At 43.0% G+C, this 17,318-nt stretch overlaps 1 protein-coding gene across 4 annotated transcripts in view; it reads left to right on the top strand.

Annotated features, from left to right (window-relative positions):
- Positions 1–1,805: 1,805 nt before the first annotated feature.
- The window catches only part of CFAP97D1 (CFAP97 domain containing 1), a 229,961-nt gene continuing 214,448 nt past the window's right edge, over positions 1,806–17,318 (top strand). For all 4 annotated transcript variants that reach the window (XM_040331561.1, XM_040331563.1, XM_040331562.1 and 1 more), the window contains exon 1: positions 1,806–1,970. In XM_040331561.1, coding sequence (XP_040187495.1) covers positions 1,850–1,970 — 121 coding nt within the window. In that variant the 5' untranslated portion in view covers positions 1,806–1,849. The remainder of the gene's footprint in view (positions 1,971–17,318) is intronic.

Here is a 17,318-nt window from a genome sequence, read left to right as displayed (position 1 = left end):
ATACGGCAAAAAACGCTGTTTACAGATCTCTGCATCCACATCTATGCATCCACATCGCTGGTGTAAATGCCAGGATCTATCAGACCTTTTTTTTTTTGTTTCCTATGCCAGAATCACGATTTAGATATTCATACATTGTGATCTTATCTCCTCTTAAGTTTCTCCTTCTGCAGGGTAAATACGTTTATTGTATGTATGTATGTATGTATGTATTCTTCATAACTGAAGTCCTCTGGTTGCCTTATCAGCATTATTGCCCTTCTCTGGACTCTCTCCAGTACATCCCTCCTGAAGACTGGAGCCCAGAACTGGAAGGCCAGTTTTTCAGTATTTTTTTTAACACTGGCTTCCATTAGCCATAGAGGATCACCACTAATGAAGAGGAACTGACCACCATGGTAGTGGTTAGGGTCCTTCTTAATGTTAAAAGAGGTCAATGCCCCCAATTGCTGGCAGTAGTCATTGCCTCCTCTGCTGGTAAGGGCCAGTGCCCATTTTGTTGGTGTGTGCCCCATTTGTTGGTGAGGTCAGTGCCTGATTGATGGTTTTGGTTCAGGTCAGTGTCCCCTTTAATATTGGGGAGGGATCGTGCCCCTTTTTAATGTTGTGTTGTGGTGGTCAGTACCCCCTTGATAGGTGGTGGTCAGTGCCTCTTCATTAGTGGCGGTCAGTGTCTCTTCATTGGAGGTGACCTTTGCCCCCTTCATAGTTGGTGGCAAGTGTCCTCTTTTTGGCCAATGGTAATTTCATAGTTGGTTGCCAATTCACACATTATGGTCAGTATCCACTTCATAGTTCATGGTCAATGGCCATTTGGTTGGTGGTCAGTGGAGGCTTGATTAATTCAGTTATTGTTGTTCAGTATGTATTAACCTGAGAAGATGTTATGGTGCAAATTATTATTGAAGTTCACAGCACAGCACTAAAGCTATGTAAGATGTTCTCTCTGCAGTTCAGCTCCCCCTACATACAGCTTCTGCTTTGTGTTCACATTAGAGATTTGAAGGCAGGAAGGCTGGCAAGTCAGTGCTGAGAAAGGGTAGCACTACTACACAGTGGTTGATTTACTAAAGGCAAATCCACTCTGCACTACAAGTGCAATTGAAAGTGCACTTGGAAGTGCAGTTGCTGTAGATCTGAGGAGAAGATCTGAAATGAGGAGAAGCTGTGCTGATTTTTATCATCTAATCATGTGCAAGCTAAAATGCTGTTTTTTATTTTCCTTGCATTTCCCCCTCAGATCTACAGCGACTGCACTCCCAAGTGCACTTGTAGCACAAAGTGGATTTACCATTTGTAAATAACCCCAGTGTCTACAGCTATAGTGGTCAGTAGGGCCTGTTTGCTTGTTATCCATAGCAATCAACGAGGTGGTGTTCTTTTATTTTAAAGCTTGTTTTAAAAAAAATACATCTGTAACCTAAACCACAGCAACATGACAGCTTTTCTTATAGAGGAAGCAGATGTATTATCCTATGAAAAGTTTACAATCACTAATTTTTAAATAAGGCCATCTGTAATTTATTATTTGATATGAAACCATTTGCAGCTACGTGAGGAAAAAAGAGGACTAAGCATTATTCACATGTAATTAAGGGTCGCACATTACATTTCTTCTTTTATTCTGTGTGTCTGGGATTTCTTTGCTAAATAATTGGTGTAATTTTTACTTGTATGCACAGACCCTGGCACCCCATTAAATGTACTGTATTGTGTAGTTTTACATACTTGCAATGGTCCTCTTCAATGATGTCACTGAATGAGTTGCCATAGTAACCCACTCCGAGAATAGTTATGTGATGCTACCCAATGAATCAGCTGTTCAATCCTTACCTGTGATTGAAAAGGGATGAACACAGTAGATTATTTAGCTTTCCCTCTAATAGTTACCAATCAAAGACAAAATAACACCCTGAAGAAAAAATGGGATACCTACCACTACCACTGCCACATGTTACGGGTGAAAACTGGTATGTTTCCATTATAAATGCCCTCGTTTTCTGAACTGTATATTGTGAATGTTTGCTTATTTGTGCAAGATACATACTGTAGACAAATAGATGTAGATTGTTATAGCCCTCAATGTTTTCAGTGTTTGTCTGAATGCAGTTTTCTCAAGGTTGCATTGAAAAGCAGATATTTTCACATCTATTAAAATGACATATATTTATTTTAAAGGTATTTATTGGGGCCAGACAGCATTACATTATAAATAAATATAGCTTATCTATAAAAAAAATATGTTAATGTAAATTTATCATTGAAAATATCTGTTATTTGGCATGTGATAATTTTTATTTAGTAGGCCATGGTGTCTTTTGAATTTGCTTTATTATTTCTTTCTAGAAAACCATGTGTATAAAACGTTTTGCCCACTGCAAATACTTCAAGATATAGGGAAGGTTATTAGCTTTTTACCTGCCCTAAAAAAAAAAGTCGTGGGTCAGGAGGTTGAGATCTAGGCCCCTTACTCTTGTTGGAAGGGGAGGAGTGGATCCCCCTCCTAGATCCTACCCAGCACTCCCTCAGTGCCAAGTATAAAAAGGTGTATTTACTGTAGCTGCTTACAGTGATATCCCTCAGACATGAGATATGATCAAAGCATATCCTTCTACAGTGTGTACTTGTCTTAATTAAGAGCGCTAAGTGTCATTTCTATCTGCTGCTTTGGTCCTCTGCTGTCCGCATGAATCACTTCTGACAAGTTTTCCTGACACAAAGAGAAAAATGGTGACAGGGGAGGGACCTCCAGCAGCCTCATCTCTGTCCCTGTGTGCTGTGAAGGGCGGGGGGGTTCTCAGAGCTCTCCATACTGAGCTCCGAAGAGTATAACTTAAAGTGATTATATAACCTTTGTTTTAATTTTAGGCCTGAAGATTACATAAAACCCCCAAAACCTTATATATTATCTTAAAGCAGACACCATAGAAAATAAAATAGTGGTAGTTCTAATTTTTTTATGTCACACAATATTGTTGCAGAGGTCTAGGAAACGCAAAATGTTCTGTAAAAAAAATACACTAAAGTTAATTTTAGGGCACACAAATGTAATGAACTACCCAATTTGTGGGTAAAATATAAAAGAGGTTGCACTGAGTAAATAGATATCCAACATGCCAAACCTTAAATTTGTGTGCTCCCGTGAAAAACTTCAGTACCCTATATTATAGGCAACACTGCGTTTTTTTTTTTTTTTTGGCGATATAAGTGAAAAAAGAGCGAACATTTTGAAAACAAAAATGATTTTTTTTAGTTATTATTGTAAAATACATTTTTCTTCAAAATTTTGGGCCAAAATTTATACTGCTACATATCTTTGGTAAAAAATAACCCAAATTAGTGGATATTATTTAGTCTGTGTGAAAGTTATAGAGTCTACAAGCTATGGTGCCAATCACTGAAAATGTATCTCATCTGATCATACCTGATGTAATGACCCCTTTTTGGAAAGTAGACAGTCCAAGGTATTTAGTAAGAGAAATTATGAGTTTTTTCCCCACAATTCTTGGGAATTTTTTTTTTTAATACAAACTTGTCATATTAACAGGTTATTTATTACACACAGCATATACATGCTTGCAACTACACCCCAAACTACATTCTGCTACTCCTCCTGAGTATGACTTGTACACAGCCTGGCCACATACACAGGCCCAACATTGAAGTACAGTAGCACCTTCAGGCGTTCTACAAGCATAAATTGCATCAGGACAATGGAATTGCCCACAAAATGACCCCATTTTGGAAAGCAGACCCCATTTTTGAAAGGTTCATTTTTTTCCAGAAGTTTTGGGAAAATTGGATAACAAATGAATACGCATTTTTTTTACACAAAGTTGTCCATTTATAAGATATTTCTAACACATAGCATGTACATAGAAAAAATGATACCCAAAAATACATTCTGCTACTCTTCATGAGTATGGCAATACCACATGTGTTAGACTTTTACACAGCCTGGTCACATACAAAGGCCCAACATCAAAGTAGCATCTTCAGGCGTTCTACGAGCATAAATTGCACATCTCATTTCTCAACCACCTATTACATTTTTGAAGGCCCTGGAGCACCAGGACAATAACATTGACCACAAAATGACCACATTTTGGAAAGCTAACACCCCAACGTATAATCTATGAAACATAATGAGTCTTTTAACCGCTTAAGCCCCGGACCATATTGCTGCCTAAAGACCCAAGGGGTTTTTACTGTTTGTCGTCCTTTTTTCCCCATAAATAGAGCTTTCTTTTGGTGGTATTTGATCACCTCTGCGGTTTTTTGTTTTTTGCGCTATAAACAAAAATAGAGCGACAATTTTGAAAAAAAATTCTATATTTTTTACTTTTTGCTGTAATAAATATCCCCCAAAAACATATATAAACATTTTTTTTTCCTCAGTTTAGTCCGATACGTATTCTTCTACCTATTTTTGGTAAAAAAAATCGCAATCATCGTTTATCGGTTGGTTTGCGCAAAATTTATAGCGTTTACAAAATAGGGGATAGTTTTTTTGCATTTTTATTTTTTTTATTTTTTTTACTACTAATGGCGGCGATCAGCGTTTTTTTTTCATGACTGCGACATTATGGCGGACACTTCGGACAATTTTGACACATTTTTGGGACAATTGTCATTTTCACAGCAAAAAATGCATTTAAATTGCATTCTTTATTGTGAAAATGACAGTTGCAGTTTGGGAGTTAACCACAGGGGGCGCTGTAGGAGTTAGGGTTTACTTTGTGTGTGTTTACTAGTGTAGGGGGGTGTGGCTGTAGGAATGACGTCATCGATCGTGTCTTCCCTATAAAGGGAATGACGCGATCGATGCGCCGACACAGTGAAGCACGGGGAAGCCGTGTTTACACACGGCTCTCCCCGTTCTTCAGCTCCGGGGAGCGATCGCGACGGAGCGGCTATAAACAAATAGCCGTGCCGTCGTCCCGGATCGCTCCCCGAGCGGACCCGACCTCCGCATGTACCGGGGGGGGTCCCGATCGGACCCCCCACCCACGTCTAGCAGAGGACGTACAGGTACGTGATTGTGCCTGTCCGTGCCATTCTGCCAACGTAAATGTACATGAGGAGGTCGGGAAGTGGTTAAATGGTTTATTTTTTCAAGAAGTCTTTGGAAAGTGCATAAAAAAATTAAAACGCATTTTTTTTACACAAAGTTGTGCATTTATAAGATATTTCTAACACATAGCATGTACAAAATTACACCCCAAAATACATTCTGCTACTCTTCATTAGTATGGCAATACCACATGTGTTAGACTTTTACACAGCCTGGTCACATACAGAGGCCCAACATCGAAGTAGCACCTTCAGGCGTTCTACAAGCATAAATTAGACATCTCATTTCTCAACCACCTATTACATTTTTGAAGGCCCTGGAGCACCAGGACAATAACATTGACCACAAAATGACCACATTTTGGAAAGCTAACACCCCAACGTATAATCTATGAAACATAATGAGTCTTTTAACCGCTTAAGCCCCGGACCATATTGCTGCCTAAAGACCCAAGGGGTTTTTACTGTTTGTCGTCCTTTTTTCCCCATAAATAGAGCTTTCTTTTGGTGGTATTTGATCACCTCTGCGGTTTTTATTTTTTGCGCTATAAACAAAAATAGAGCGACAATTTTGAAAAAAATTCAATATTTTTTACTTTTTGCTGTAATAAATATCCCCCAAAAACATATATAAAAAATTTTTTTTCCTCAGTTAAGGCCGATACGTATTCTTCTACCTATTTTTGGTAAAAAAAATCGCAATCATCGTTTATCGGTTGGTTTGCGCAAAATTTATAGCGTTTACAAAATAGGGGATAGTTTTTTTGCATTTTTATTTATTTTATTTTTTTTACTACTAATGGCGGCGATCAGCGTTTTTTTTTTCGTGACTGCGACATTATGGCGGACACTTCGGACAATTTTGACACATTTTTGGGACAATTGTCATTTTCACAGCAAAAAATGCATTTAAATTGCATTCTTTATTGTGAAAATGACAGTTGCAGTTTGGGAGTTAACCACAGGGGGCGCTGTAGGAGTTAGGGTTTACTTTGTGTGTGTTTACTAGTGTAGGGGGGTGTGGCTGTAGGAATGACGTCATCGACTGTGTCTTCCCTATAAAGGGAATGACGCGATCGATGCGCCGACACAGTGAAGCCGTGTTTACACACGGCTCTCCCCGTTCTTCAGCTCCGGGGAGCGATCGCGACGGAGCGGCTATAAACAAATAGCCGTGCCGTCGTCCCGGATCGCTCCCCGAGCGGACCCGACCTCCGCATGTACCGGGGGGGTCCCGATCGGACCCCCCACCCACGTCTAGCAGAGGACGTACAGGTACGTGATTGTGCCTGTCCGTGCCATTCTGCCGACGTAAATGTACATGAGGAGGTCGGGAAGTGGTTAAATGGTTTATTTTTTCAAGAAGTCTTTGGAAAGTGCATAAAAAAATTAAAACACATTTTTTTTACACAAAGTTGTGCATTTATAAGATATTTCTAACACATAGCATGTACATAGCAAAAATTACACCCCAAAATACATTCTGCTACTCTTCATTAGTATGGCAATACCACATGTGTTAGACTTTTACACAGCCTGGTCACATACAGAGGCCCAACATCGAAGTAGCACCTTCAGGCGTTCTACAAGCATAAATTAGACATCTCATTTCTCAACCACCTATTACATTTTTGAAGGCCCTGGAGCACCAGGACAATAACATTGCCCACAAAATGACCACATTTTGGAAAGATAACACTCCAACGTATAATCTATGAGACATAATGAGTCTTTTAAATGGTTTATTTTTTTCCAGACGTTTTTGGAAAATGCGTAAAAATAATGACATCTTTAAAATGGTTTATTGTTTCAAGAAGTCTTTGGAAAGTGCGTAAAAAAGTGTGTAAAAAAATGAAAACGCATTTTTTTTACACAAAGTTGTCCATTTATAAGATATTTCTAACACATAGCATGTACATAACAAAAATTACACCCCAAAATACATTCTGCTACTCCTCCTAAGTATGGTGATACCACATGTTTGAGACTTTACACAGCCTGGTCACATACAGAGACCTAACATCTAAGTAGCACCTCCCGGCGTTTTCTGACTACAGATCACAATTTTGAAGGCTCTTGATATTTCTAAAACCAAATTATTAATAAATGGTACCCCTTTTTGAACGGGGGTATGCCAGCTCCCAGACAATTTTCCCACTGGTTCCAATATATGTGGGGCACTCACGGGGCTGGAGCTGGGAATCTTTGCTTTCATAAATCCGGAAGGTATACACATATGCAGTGGCTCAATCACACAATGTATTCAATTTCAACCCATACCTGGCTCTCTTACTTGAAATATACTGCTTGAAGCATGTATAAGGGATTTGTCCACACAAATTATTTGGTCTGGGATAAACACTTTGTCAAATTGCTGGTGAAAGGAATTTATTGGGGGGGGGGGGACTTGTACAATTTGTTGTGATTGGGATGATCTTGGAGAGGGCACTGCAAATTATTGTTAAAGTGTAGAAAATGCATAATCATGTTGAAGTGTCCTGGACATGACAGCATGTGGTGGATGGGGTTTATGGACCAATAGCCATGGAGTTCATTCTGTTTTTTAAGCCCAATATTAAAATGTAAGGCCCAAAAACAATTTAAATTCATCCAGTGTGAGACGTCGCCACTGGAACATGGAGGCGTAGGATGAATTGGGGTTGGCAGCAATAAATTGCTCTTCATACAGATTGGTTTGGTCGACCATATTCTGCAACAAAGCTTGTGGGAAAAATAAATAAAAATAATCTAATTGGGAAAAAATGTTAGTGTTGGGCTGCACACCTGGCTGTGCGATGAAAGGGGAAATATAGCGGATCCTGAGTTGGCAGGAAACCATAAGGGGTTTGCCAGGGCATTGGAAAGGTAGGACTGGGCCTGGATTCTTCGGGTTTGGCGTGTAATTCCAGTACTGGTACTGGGCTCCTCTTCCTGGGGTCTGGCACTGCTGGTGGTAGGTAGGTCTTCTGATCTTGGTCCTGATCTCTTTATTCTTTTAGGACAGTTTCCTCCGCTGACTCGGACTCTGATCCACTATCCCCCACAGGCTCTTATTCCGAACCAGAATTGAATGATTCATCTGCTCTCATCATCTGACATGGTATGCATGGAAGGGGCATGGATCAGAAAGTAACTGCTCCTTAATGTTTACATTTATGACTGGACACAGCCAGTGACGTGGTAAACAGCCAATTTCATTGGCTGTTCATCCTGATCAGGGAAGAGCTGTGTCCGAAGGACAGGTGCCATGCCCGATCGCCATGCTGCGTGCCTCCGATTCTGGTAACACATGTGATTAGCTGTGATTGAACACAGCCGATCACATTGTAAACGTTTACCATGATCGGGGAAGCGATGTGTCCGAGGGACACGCGCCATCCCGATAGCCCCCGCGGGGATGTGCTAGGAGATATCCTGAAAGGATAACACAACCACCGCCCGGTCATCATTCTGCTATAGGCCGGATGGGAAGTGATTAAAAGCCCCCTATAGGTTATCATTTAGTGTTACAGAGTAGGTCTCGTGCTAGAAATATTGCTCTCACTCCAGTGTGTGGGGTGATATGTAACATGTGTATCACAGATCACATTGCATGAAATTCTTGCAAACTAAGAGGCGAACCCGAAAGTGACATCAAATGCACCGCTTTCTGGGTCAGCAACAAGGAGGGGAGGAGAGTGGACATGGGTCTACTCTGCTCCGTCCTCTCTACTCAGCAGCACCTGCTATGTCAGTCCTGGGCCTGCAGATGAGCAAACGAAGCCCACAATACATGGCAGGAGCAAACGCAGGGGAGGGGTGCGATTACCGGGTGTGTGAAAGCAATCGGGCAGCAGCACAGCCGCCCAAATGCTTCCATTTGACAGGTAGGAGTCTGCTTGTCAGATTTACATGCAATCCCAGTGTAAATCCCCCCCCCCTGCTGTCGGGTCCATATGATGTATAGTCTCAAAGCCAGCTATAGTTCCTATCCTAGACCCAAGGCTGGGATACAAAGGGGTTGATTTACTAAGGCTAGAGAGAACAAAATTTAGTGCAGCTCTGCATAGAGACCAATAATTTCCAGAATTTACTGTCAAAACTTAATTAGAAGCCATTTGGCTACCATGCACAGCTACACCAGATTGTAGGGGCTCCAGGTATAGTAAACATCCTCTAAAGAGTCACATGAAGGTTTGGTTAGGGCAAACTGTGTCATTCTGAAGCAGCAAACTGGGTAGCACGACAGACTAACTAAACACTGAAACCCGTAATGCCATTTGAAATGTGATGACCTTTAAGGGACCATGAACAAATAGGACATGTTCTGGCACCCACTGATGTGTAGGGATTCTTGGGCTTGCCCCTCCAAATAAAAAACATAAATTAAGTACTAATTGGAAGAAGAAAATGTGTTGACAAACATTAGCCGCTGGTGAACATAAGTATCCGAAAATTCAGGTGCAAAAAAAGTGTCCGTGCTCTCATGAGAACCATGTAATCCAAATTCATAAATTATCTAATTGCACGACGTGATCCACCACCACATAGCGATGGATTCTTACCAGAATGATAAGACTCTAATACAGAGTCACAAACGCCCAATATATATATGAGGCAGCAGATGTCATCCAACCACAGGATCAAATATATGGCAAATTTAATTGAAGCTCCGTGGATGTACAAGGACATGTTTCCACAATGGATATGCAATGAAATGAGCATCCATTTAGTGTAAATCCATATAAAACTTTATTATTAAACAGGGGCATTGAAGGTACTCACAGTGTCAATGAATTAACAAGCATCTCAGAAAAATCCAAAAGCAGCAGGAAGCATGGAAACAAAGCAGCTTACAGTATGTACACAGCAGGAAAAGCTTAGCGTGGCGATGGCACATACATAGACTCTGCCATACATGTACAGAGTCAAGCCTCGATCTCATAAAGGGCGGCAGGATCAAGAGATGCATCTCACGTCCTGTGTCATATCCGGTTGGATGAGCAGCCAAGCCTTGGTATCTCTTAGAAATGGCCATCAGTCTAATCTAAGCCTCAAAAATGAGCTGCCATTGAATTTGCCATATCTTTGATCCTGTGTTTTTTTTTTCTTCAATCGTTTTTATTAGTTTTAGTAAAATTATACAAGCATCAGTAGCATACAGGGTACAATATCTGAAAATAGTGCGAGCAAAGTAAACATAGGAAACTGCATGACAATGTGCAACGTCAATGTGTGAATTATAACTAGACCTCTATTGCATAGACATTTCGAGGGTACTTGGTAAATATAGTGCAGGCGCATAGTCGAGGGCTCCGTTCCTGACAGGCCACCCCAATTGGGAGCACTTTTGTGGCCTATCAGGAGAAAGCCCTGTCACACATGTACCAACGAACATTTGAAAACAGCAAGTTCAAGGAGAAAAGTAACACATAGCAGAAACGGGTTACAGTAAAGGGACAGCTCTGGGTCCGGAGGACCATGGTGACCAAGCCCTCCGAACTTTGTCAGCCTGGTCTGTCACGGCAGCAAGAATGCATTCATAAGAGTAGTGCAAGTTAACCAGATCTATTGTTTGGGTAACTATCGTGGCCTTTCCGAACGCCACAGCCGAGTAATACAAAGTCTGGATGCCAAAAGAATGTGGGACGTCACGTATTTGGAGGGGGGAGGAATATTCTCTATTGTGAGACTCAGTAGCGCCAATTCAGGAGTGGGATTGATCACAGTACCAGCAGTTGAGGACAGGAGGCGAAAAACGTCTATCCAGAACTGTCGGATCTTCTGACAAGCCCAGAAAATGTGGAGTAAGTCGCCTTTGGCAGATGTGCACCGCCAGCAGAGATCTGAGGCCTTGCGGTTAAAAGTAGCTATTCTGGCCGGGGTCATGTACCAGCGGAGTGTAATTTTTTGGGTGAGTTCCCACAGCGTGGAGCATTTAGTGGATTTGTATGTGGTACCAAGGGCGGAGGACCATTGTTTGTCAGAGAAGGTTTGAGAGAGTTCAGATTCCCATAATGTATGCACAGGTAGTTTGGTGAAGTTTAATTTGTTCTGGAGGGTGTTATAAAAATGTGATATGCCTTTAGTTTTGGAAACCTCAACTGAGAGAAATATCCATGTTTTAGGTGGGACGGCATATAGGGGAAGAGGGATGTCTTTCAGGCAGTGGGAGATTCTAATGTAGGTGAAACACTCTGAGGACGGGAGATAGAACTCCATGCGGAGTTGAGGAAAAGGTTTGAGGTGTGCTCCCTGCAGGATGTCCCTCATATACATCACTCCTTGTGACGTCCATCTGGAGATGGGCAGATCTGGAGAGAGGAAATGAAGCGAATCTAAGGGTATTTGGGAAGGGGTGGTGGGGGGATTGTCCCCCGTGCGGGTGACCAGTTTGTTCCAGGCCAGCGCTGTGGCCCGCATTGTAGGTGGAAGAGACGAGGGCATTCTAGGGTTTAACGGAATGCTCAGAATCCAGGCTTTCAAATTTTTGGTATGTAGGAGGGAGGATTCTATTTGTCCCCAAAGGGTTTTGGGCTGGGGGTTGAACCAGTCTGGCAACTGGGCCAGGATAGAGGCCAGGTAGTAGTCTTCGAAGGCAATGGAGCCTACTCCCCCTGCCAGTTTATGTTTGATTAAATTAGATTGGGCACACCTAGGCTTTTTACCTTTCCACAAGAGGGCATTAAGAAGCGTTTGTAAGGACTTGAAATACGATAGAGGCAACGGGATGGATAGTGTTCGAAATAAGTAAAGGACTTGTGGGAAACACATCATTTTAAAGGCCGCTAATCTGCCTGACCATGATAGCTCATGTTTGGCCATTTGCATAGATTCTGTGCATATTTTGTGAAGTAGAGGTAGGAAGTTAGAGGTGAACAACAGTTTCGTAGATCTGGTTAACTTGATTCCCAGGTAGGAAATTTCTTTCTCGGCCCATTGAAAATCATATTGCATTTGTAATAAATTTTGGTGGTAGCATCTAAGTTCAAGTCTAGGATAAACGATTTAGTCGCATTAACCTTATAGTAGGATATCTTACTAAACCAGGTAAGTAGCCGATGTACCTCCACCAGGGAAGAAGCCGGGTTCGTGAGAATCAAGATCACATCGTCAGCGAACAGGCTGATTTTGTGATTAGTATGACCTAGGTGCATGCCAGAGATCGATGTGAGGGCTCTAACACGGGAAGCAAGGGGCTCCATCGACAGGTTAAAAATAAGGGGGGATAAAGGGCATCCTTGACGGGTGCCATTGGAGATGGTAAAGGGATGGGACGTCATACCTTCGGCGAAGACTTGGGCCGAGGGGGTGGAGTAGAGTGCCATAATCGCAGTAAAGATACGGCCAGTGAAGCCAAATTTTTGTAGTACTGAAGTGAGGTAGGCCCAATGAACCCTATCGAACGCCTTCTCTGCATCTAGGGAGAGAAGCAGAGAAGGCGTTCCCGTAGATTCTGCGTGATGGATGATGTTAAGTAGACGTCTGGTGGCATCAGACGCTTGCCTGCCTGCAGTGAAACCCGATTGGTCCCTGTGTATGAGAGAGGGCATAATGTGTAGTAATCTCATCGCTATGGCTTTAGAGTATATTTTTACATCTATATTGAGTAGGGATATCGGGCGAAAATTCAGGGGAGTAGACGGATCCTTCCCTGGCTTCAGTATGGTAACAATAAGGGCTTTAAGCATTTCCAGATCAAAAAAAGAAGAGGAGGCAGCAAGGTTAAATACTTCAACTAGATGTGGCACCAGAAGGTCGATGTAATGTTTGTAGTATTCCCCCGAGTATCCGTCCGGACCGGGGCCTTTATTGATGGGGAGGTCCTGTATTGTTCTACGTATCTCTTGTTCTGAGAAAGGAGCATTTAGTGTCACAAGTTGGTCTTGGGTAATAGTGGGAAGGTGCAGGTTGGAGAGAAAATTATTAATGTCGCTTTGAGTGGGTTGGGGTGTCATCTGGTCTGAGCCTAGGTTGTACAGGTCACTATAGTAATCACTAAATGCGTCAGCAATGTCTTGGGGATTAGTCAATAAAGTTTGGGTATGGGGGTGGAACAGTTTGTGGATCTTGGACTTAACGCGTCTGCCTTTCAGTCTTTGCGCTAGACGCCTACCCACCTTATTAGAAGAGGAATAAGTGGTAGCTCGTAACTTACGATGTACATAGTCGTGGGATTGGAGCAGTAGAGAGCGGAGTTCCTGCCGTAGAGACAGGAGTTGGTCTGGTATGGGGAGGTGTGGGGACGATTTATGAAGCATGTCAAGGGCCTGAATTTTGGTTGTAATGTCTTCTATACGCTGCGTTTTTTTTCTTTTGTGAACAGCAGAGAGTTTTATCAAAATACCACGCATAAATGCCTTGTGGGCTCTCCACACTACCGCAGGGTCAGCCACAGATTTGGTGTTTATGTCAAAGAATTCTTTGAGGTGGTTCGCAATGTCAGATGAGTATTCTTTGTGTTGCAATATAGAGTTGTTCACTCTCCATTGGTACGAGTTACGTGTCTTAATTGAGTCTTCAATGGAGATAGAAATTGGAGAGTGGTCTGATCAAGTGGCAGCGTGGATCGCCGAGGCTGTAACAGTTTGCAACACCCATTTATCAGTTAAAATTAGATCAATTCGCGAATAAGATTTAAAGCGAGGGGAATAATAAGTATAGTCCTTCTCAGAGCCGTGGTGGCACCTCCAAACATCAAAAAGATTGCACGTAGCGATGAGGTGCTGCAATGGAGATGGTTTCCGCTTGGCAGGAGATGTGGAATCCAGGGATAGATCTGGGACTGAATTAAAGTCCCCGCAGACTATGAGACGCCCTAGCTGGAGAGGTTTTGCAATACGGAGGACCTTGCGTAGGAATCCGATTTGACGGACATTTGGGGCGTAGAGATTGATCAATGTAAAAGTCTGTTTGTTGATAGAGCACACCAGAACAATGAATCGACCTTCAGGGTCAATGGTAGTTTTAAGGTGTTGGAAGTCCAACGTGTCTCTAATCGCAATCATTACCCCCCTGGTCTTGGAGGAGTACGAGGCATGGTATATCTGTGGGAATCTGTGACTAGTGCAGTGCTTCCAATCAGATTGGAGCAGATGAGTCTCTTGTATGAAAAGTATGTCACTCTGAAGCGCTTCAGCAGTCCTCCAGAGTGAGTGTCTTTTGACCGGATGGTTCAGTCCGTTCACATTAAGTGAAAGGAGCTAAAGCGGCATTGTGGTGTTAGGCGTGACGGTGTATAAGAGAAAACTTACAGTTCGCTGTGGTACACCGAGGTCTTAGTTCGGAAATAGGCCGGGGGTTGGTAGTTCGGAGGTGTTCTCGAGCAGTCCGGCAATATGAACAAAGGAGCTGTGGAGAAAGTAAAATGTTAGTATGTGTAAGAGCGTGGGACACCAGGGGACGCTCAGAGGTCAGGGGTTCAAGAAAAGGGATCACATGTTGCACACTGTTGGAGCAAAGGAGGGCAAAAATCAAAGGTAGCACACTGAGAAGTGAAAGAACGGTGGTCTGAAAACGTGCCACTACGGTGGCAAAACAGAGGGCGAGCTAGTAGCTCAAAAAAATATACTGGGGTAAATAGAGTCCATACTCGGGTGGACAAATGGAAAAAGAACAAAGAAGAACAGTCTATGTAACTGAACATCATGACCCAGGGGAATGGGTAGTGCGATGCAGCGTGCCTGTAGGGGCGTCAAAATCTGAAGCATCAGGACATCTCGGTTGATGGTTGAACTGGAGCGTTGCGATTCGAGAATCGGTCGGGCCTCTGCGGAAGAGGCGCAGGTGACTCCACGAGAATACCCCAAGCCTGGAGTAATTTGAGGCCTTTCTCAAGGTCGTTGACAACGTGGGATTTATCATCTTTGGTGATGAGTAGTGTTGCCGGGTACCTCCATTTATACTGTATCTTGTGGTTCATCAGGCCTTTGGTCACTGATCCAAGCTGTCTACGCAATTGTAAAGTGAATTTGGACAGGTCAGGGAGAAGCTGGACATCCGTAAATGGCGGTGGGAGGGGTTTCTTGGCTCTTAGACCCATCATGATGTTCTCTTTAATATGAAAGATGTGCACTCTCATTAATATGTCTCTAGGGACAGTGGCCGCCAGATGAGAAGGCTTGGCAATCCTGTGGATCCTGTCTATCAGCAGATCCCTGGGGGATGCGTCAGGTAAAATCAGGCATATGAGTTATTTTGCAAAATTGGGTAGGTGAGCAGGTAAAATGGATTCAGGAACTCCCCGCATTTTAATGTTGTTCCTGCGAGACCTGTCTTCTAAATCTGCTAACTTAGCACGCATCCATTTCTGATCTTCCCTGATATCGTCATACATGTCTATGACCCCATTAACCGTGGATACACAGGCAGACATGTTCTCTTCCACATGCGTCACTCTATTATGCAGGGAGTGGATATCTGCATTCACTTTGTGGAACAAGGAGGAGAGGTCAGACATCAGCGATGTCTGCAGCGACAGTAGCATGTCCTTTAAGGTGGAATCGAGTACAGGCTGGCCCGAGGTAGGAAACGAGGCCATGGAGGAGTGCAGGGCCTGGTTCGAGGTGAGGGGGTTGAAGGCCTGGGCCTCAATTTTAGTATGCGGCGGGCGGTGGGGTGGCGTGTCTAACCGCACCTTCGCCTTGGTAGGGCTCCTAGTAAGTGGGTCCCCCTCCGGGGAGTGATCGGGCAGCTCTAAGGGTCCTGGGGTGAACGGATCTGTCGGTACATCAACCGGCAGATCCGTGTACGAGTCCCGCGGCGCGGCATGGCCGGCGCCATCTTGGATGTCACTGACCTTCTCCGCCGGCTTGAAAGCAAATACTGTCAGCTTTTGAGGTTTATATTCGGTAAACCTCTTTCTCGAAGATGCCGCCATGGTCCTGGAGGTTTCCCAGGCTAGGATGGGTGTGGATCGGGTCCCCTGCAGGCTAAATCCGTCGTTCATTTCCCCTGATGAGCGAGGCGTTCAAGCTGCTGCTTCCATCTCCGGCCGGCCACACCCCGATCCTGTGGTTTGATGACATCTGCTGTCTCATATATATACTGGGTGTTTGTGACTCCATAATAGATTCCTATCATTCTGGTAAGCGTCCATCTTTATGTGGTGATGGATCACGTGGTGCAATCAGATTCCTTATGAATTTGGATTACATGGTTCTCATGAGAGCACTTCTTTTGGACTTGTTTTATATATGAACTTTTTCATACATAATTTTTTTTTCACATTCATTTTTGTACACATATGTTCACCAATAACTATTATGGATTATATACATGATGTCTATTTTCCTTTAGTATTGTTTCCACTTTTAGCGCTGCATTTATTTTATATTATATAAATTAAGTACTGTTGCATGATCCGAAACACAGTATGGGAATCTATAGTGTGGGGGGCTCCAGAGAAGACCTCAAGAGAGGAAGTAGCCAGAGCAGTAGCAATAGGTGGACAAGAGGACCCAAGGTAACACACAAAGGAAGCAGCAGGAGAATGAGCCCATGAAGAGTGCACTCCCAGTTGACTACCAAAAGAAATGCTATGGCGCTAAGATAGCTAGGAATGGTGGAGTGGAATTTTGATAAAATCACAATGCTAAAGATGTGTTTGGGGTAGTAAAAGTATGTGCTAAGTCCCAAAATAAATGTGTCCACTTGAAATGGCTGCAGTTCCTCTGTATGAGTTTAAGATATTAACTCTTGCACTGACAAACCAAAACAAACAGCGGGCACCAACATCTAATGCTGCGTACACACGATTGGTTTGTCTGATGAAAACGGACCGTTTTCATCGGATGAACCGATCGTGTGTACAGGGCATAAGTGTAAATTTAGTTGAAAAAATAAAAAGAAGTTAAAATTGCTCTCACATTGTAAAAAAATTCTAAAAGCATTACTAGTCCTCTGATATCTTTTTTTTTTTTAAATGGGTCCTCTGATATCTACAGAGCTTGGCGAGGCAGCAGCTGGGTAGAGCAGAGTGACGCCCGGAATCAACTGGGCTATATATGCAGCACACATGGCTGGAGATCATAGATCCGGAGTAGGAAGCATGAAACACACCATCAGCCTCGAACCAAGATCAGAGCCGAAGATACACGAGTATGACAGGAAGAGAAGGGGGCGTTATCCCCGTTATCACTGCTTCTTGCGCTGGCTGTATCATCTCCAGTCACGTGTTCTGTATATACAGCCCAGGCGTCACTCTGCTCTACTCGGCTGATAAAATCTGCAGATAAAGGAGGACTAGTAATGCTTTTATGATTTTA

The sequence above is a fragment of the Rana temporaria genome, chromosome 12 (assembly GCF_905171775.1).
Source record: "Rana temporaria chromosome 12, aRanTem1.1, whole genome shotgun sequence".
Lineage (NCBI taxonomy): Eukaryota > Metazoa > Chordata > Amphibia > Anura > Ranidae > Rana > Rana temporaria.
This window is presented reverse-complemented; position numbering and strand designations above follow the sequence as displayed.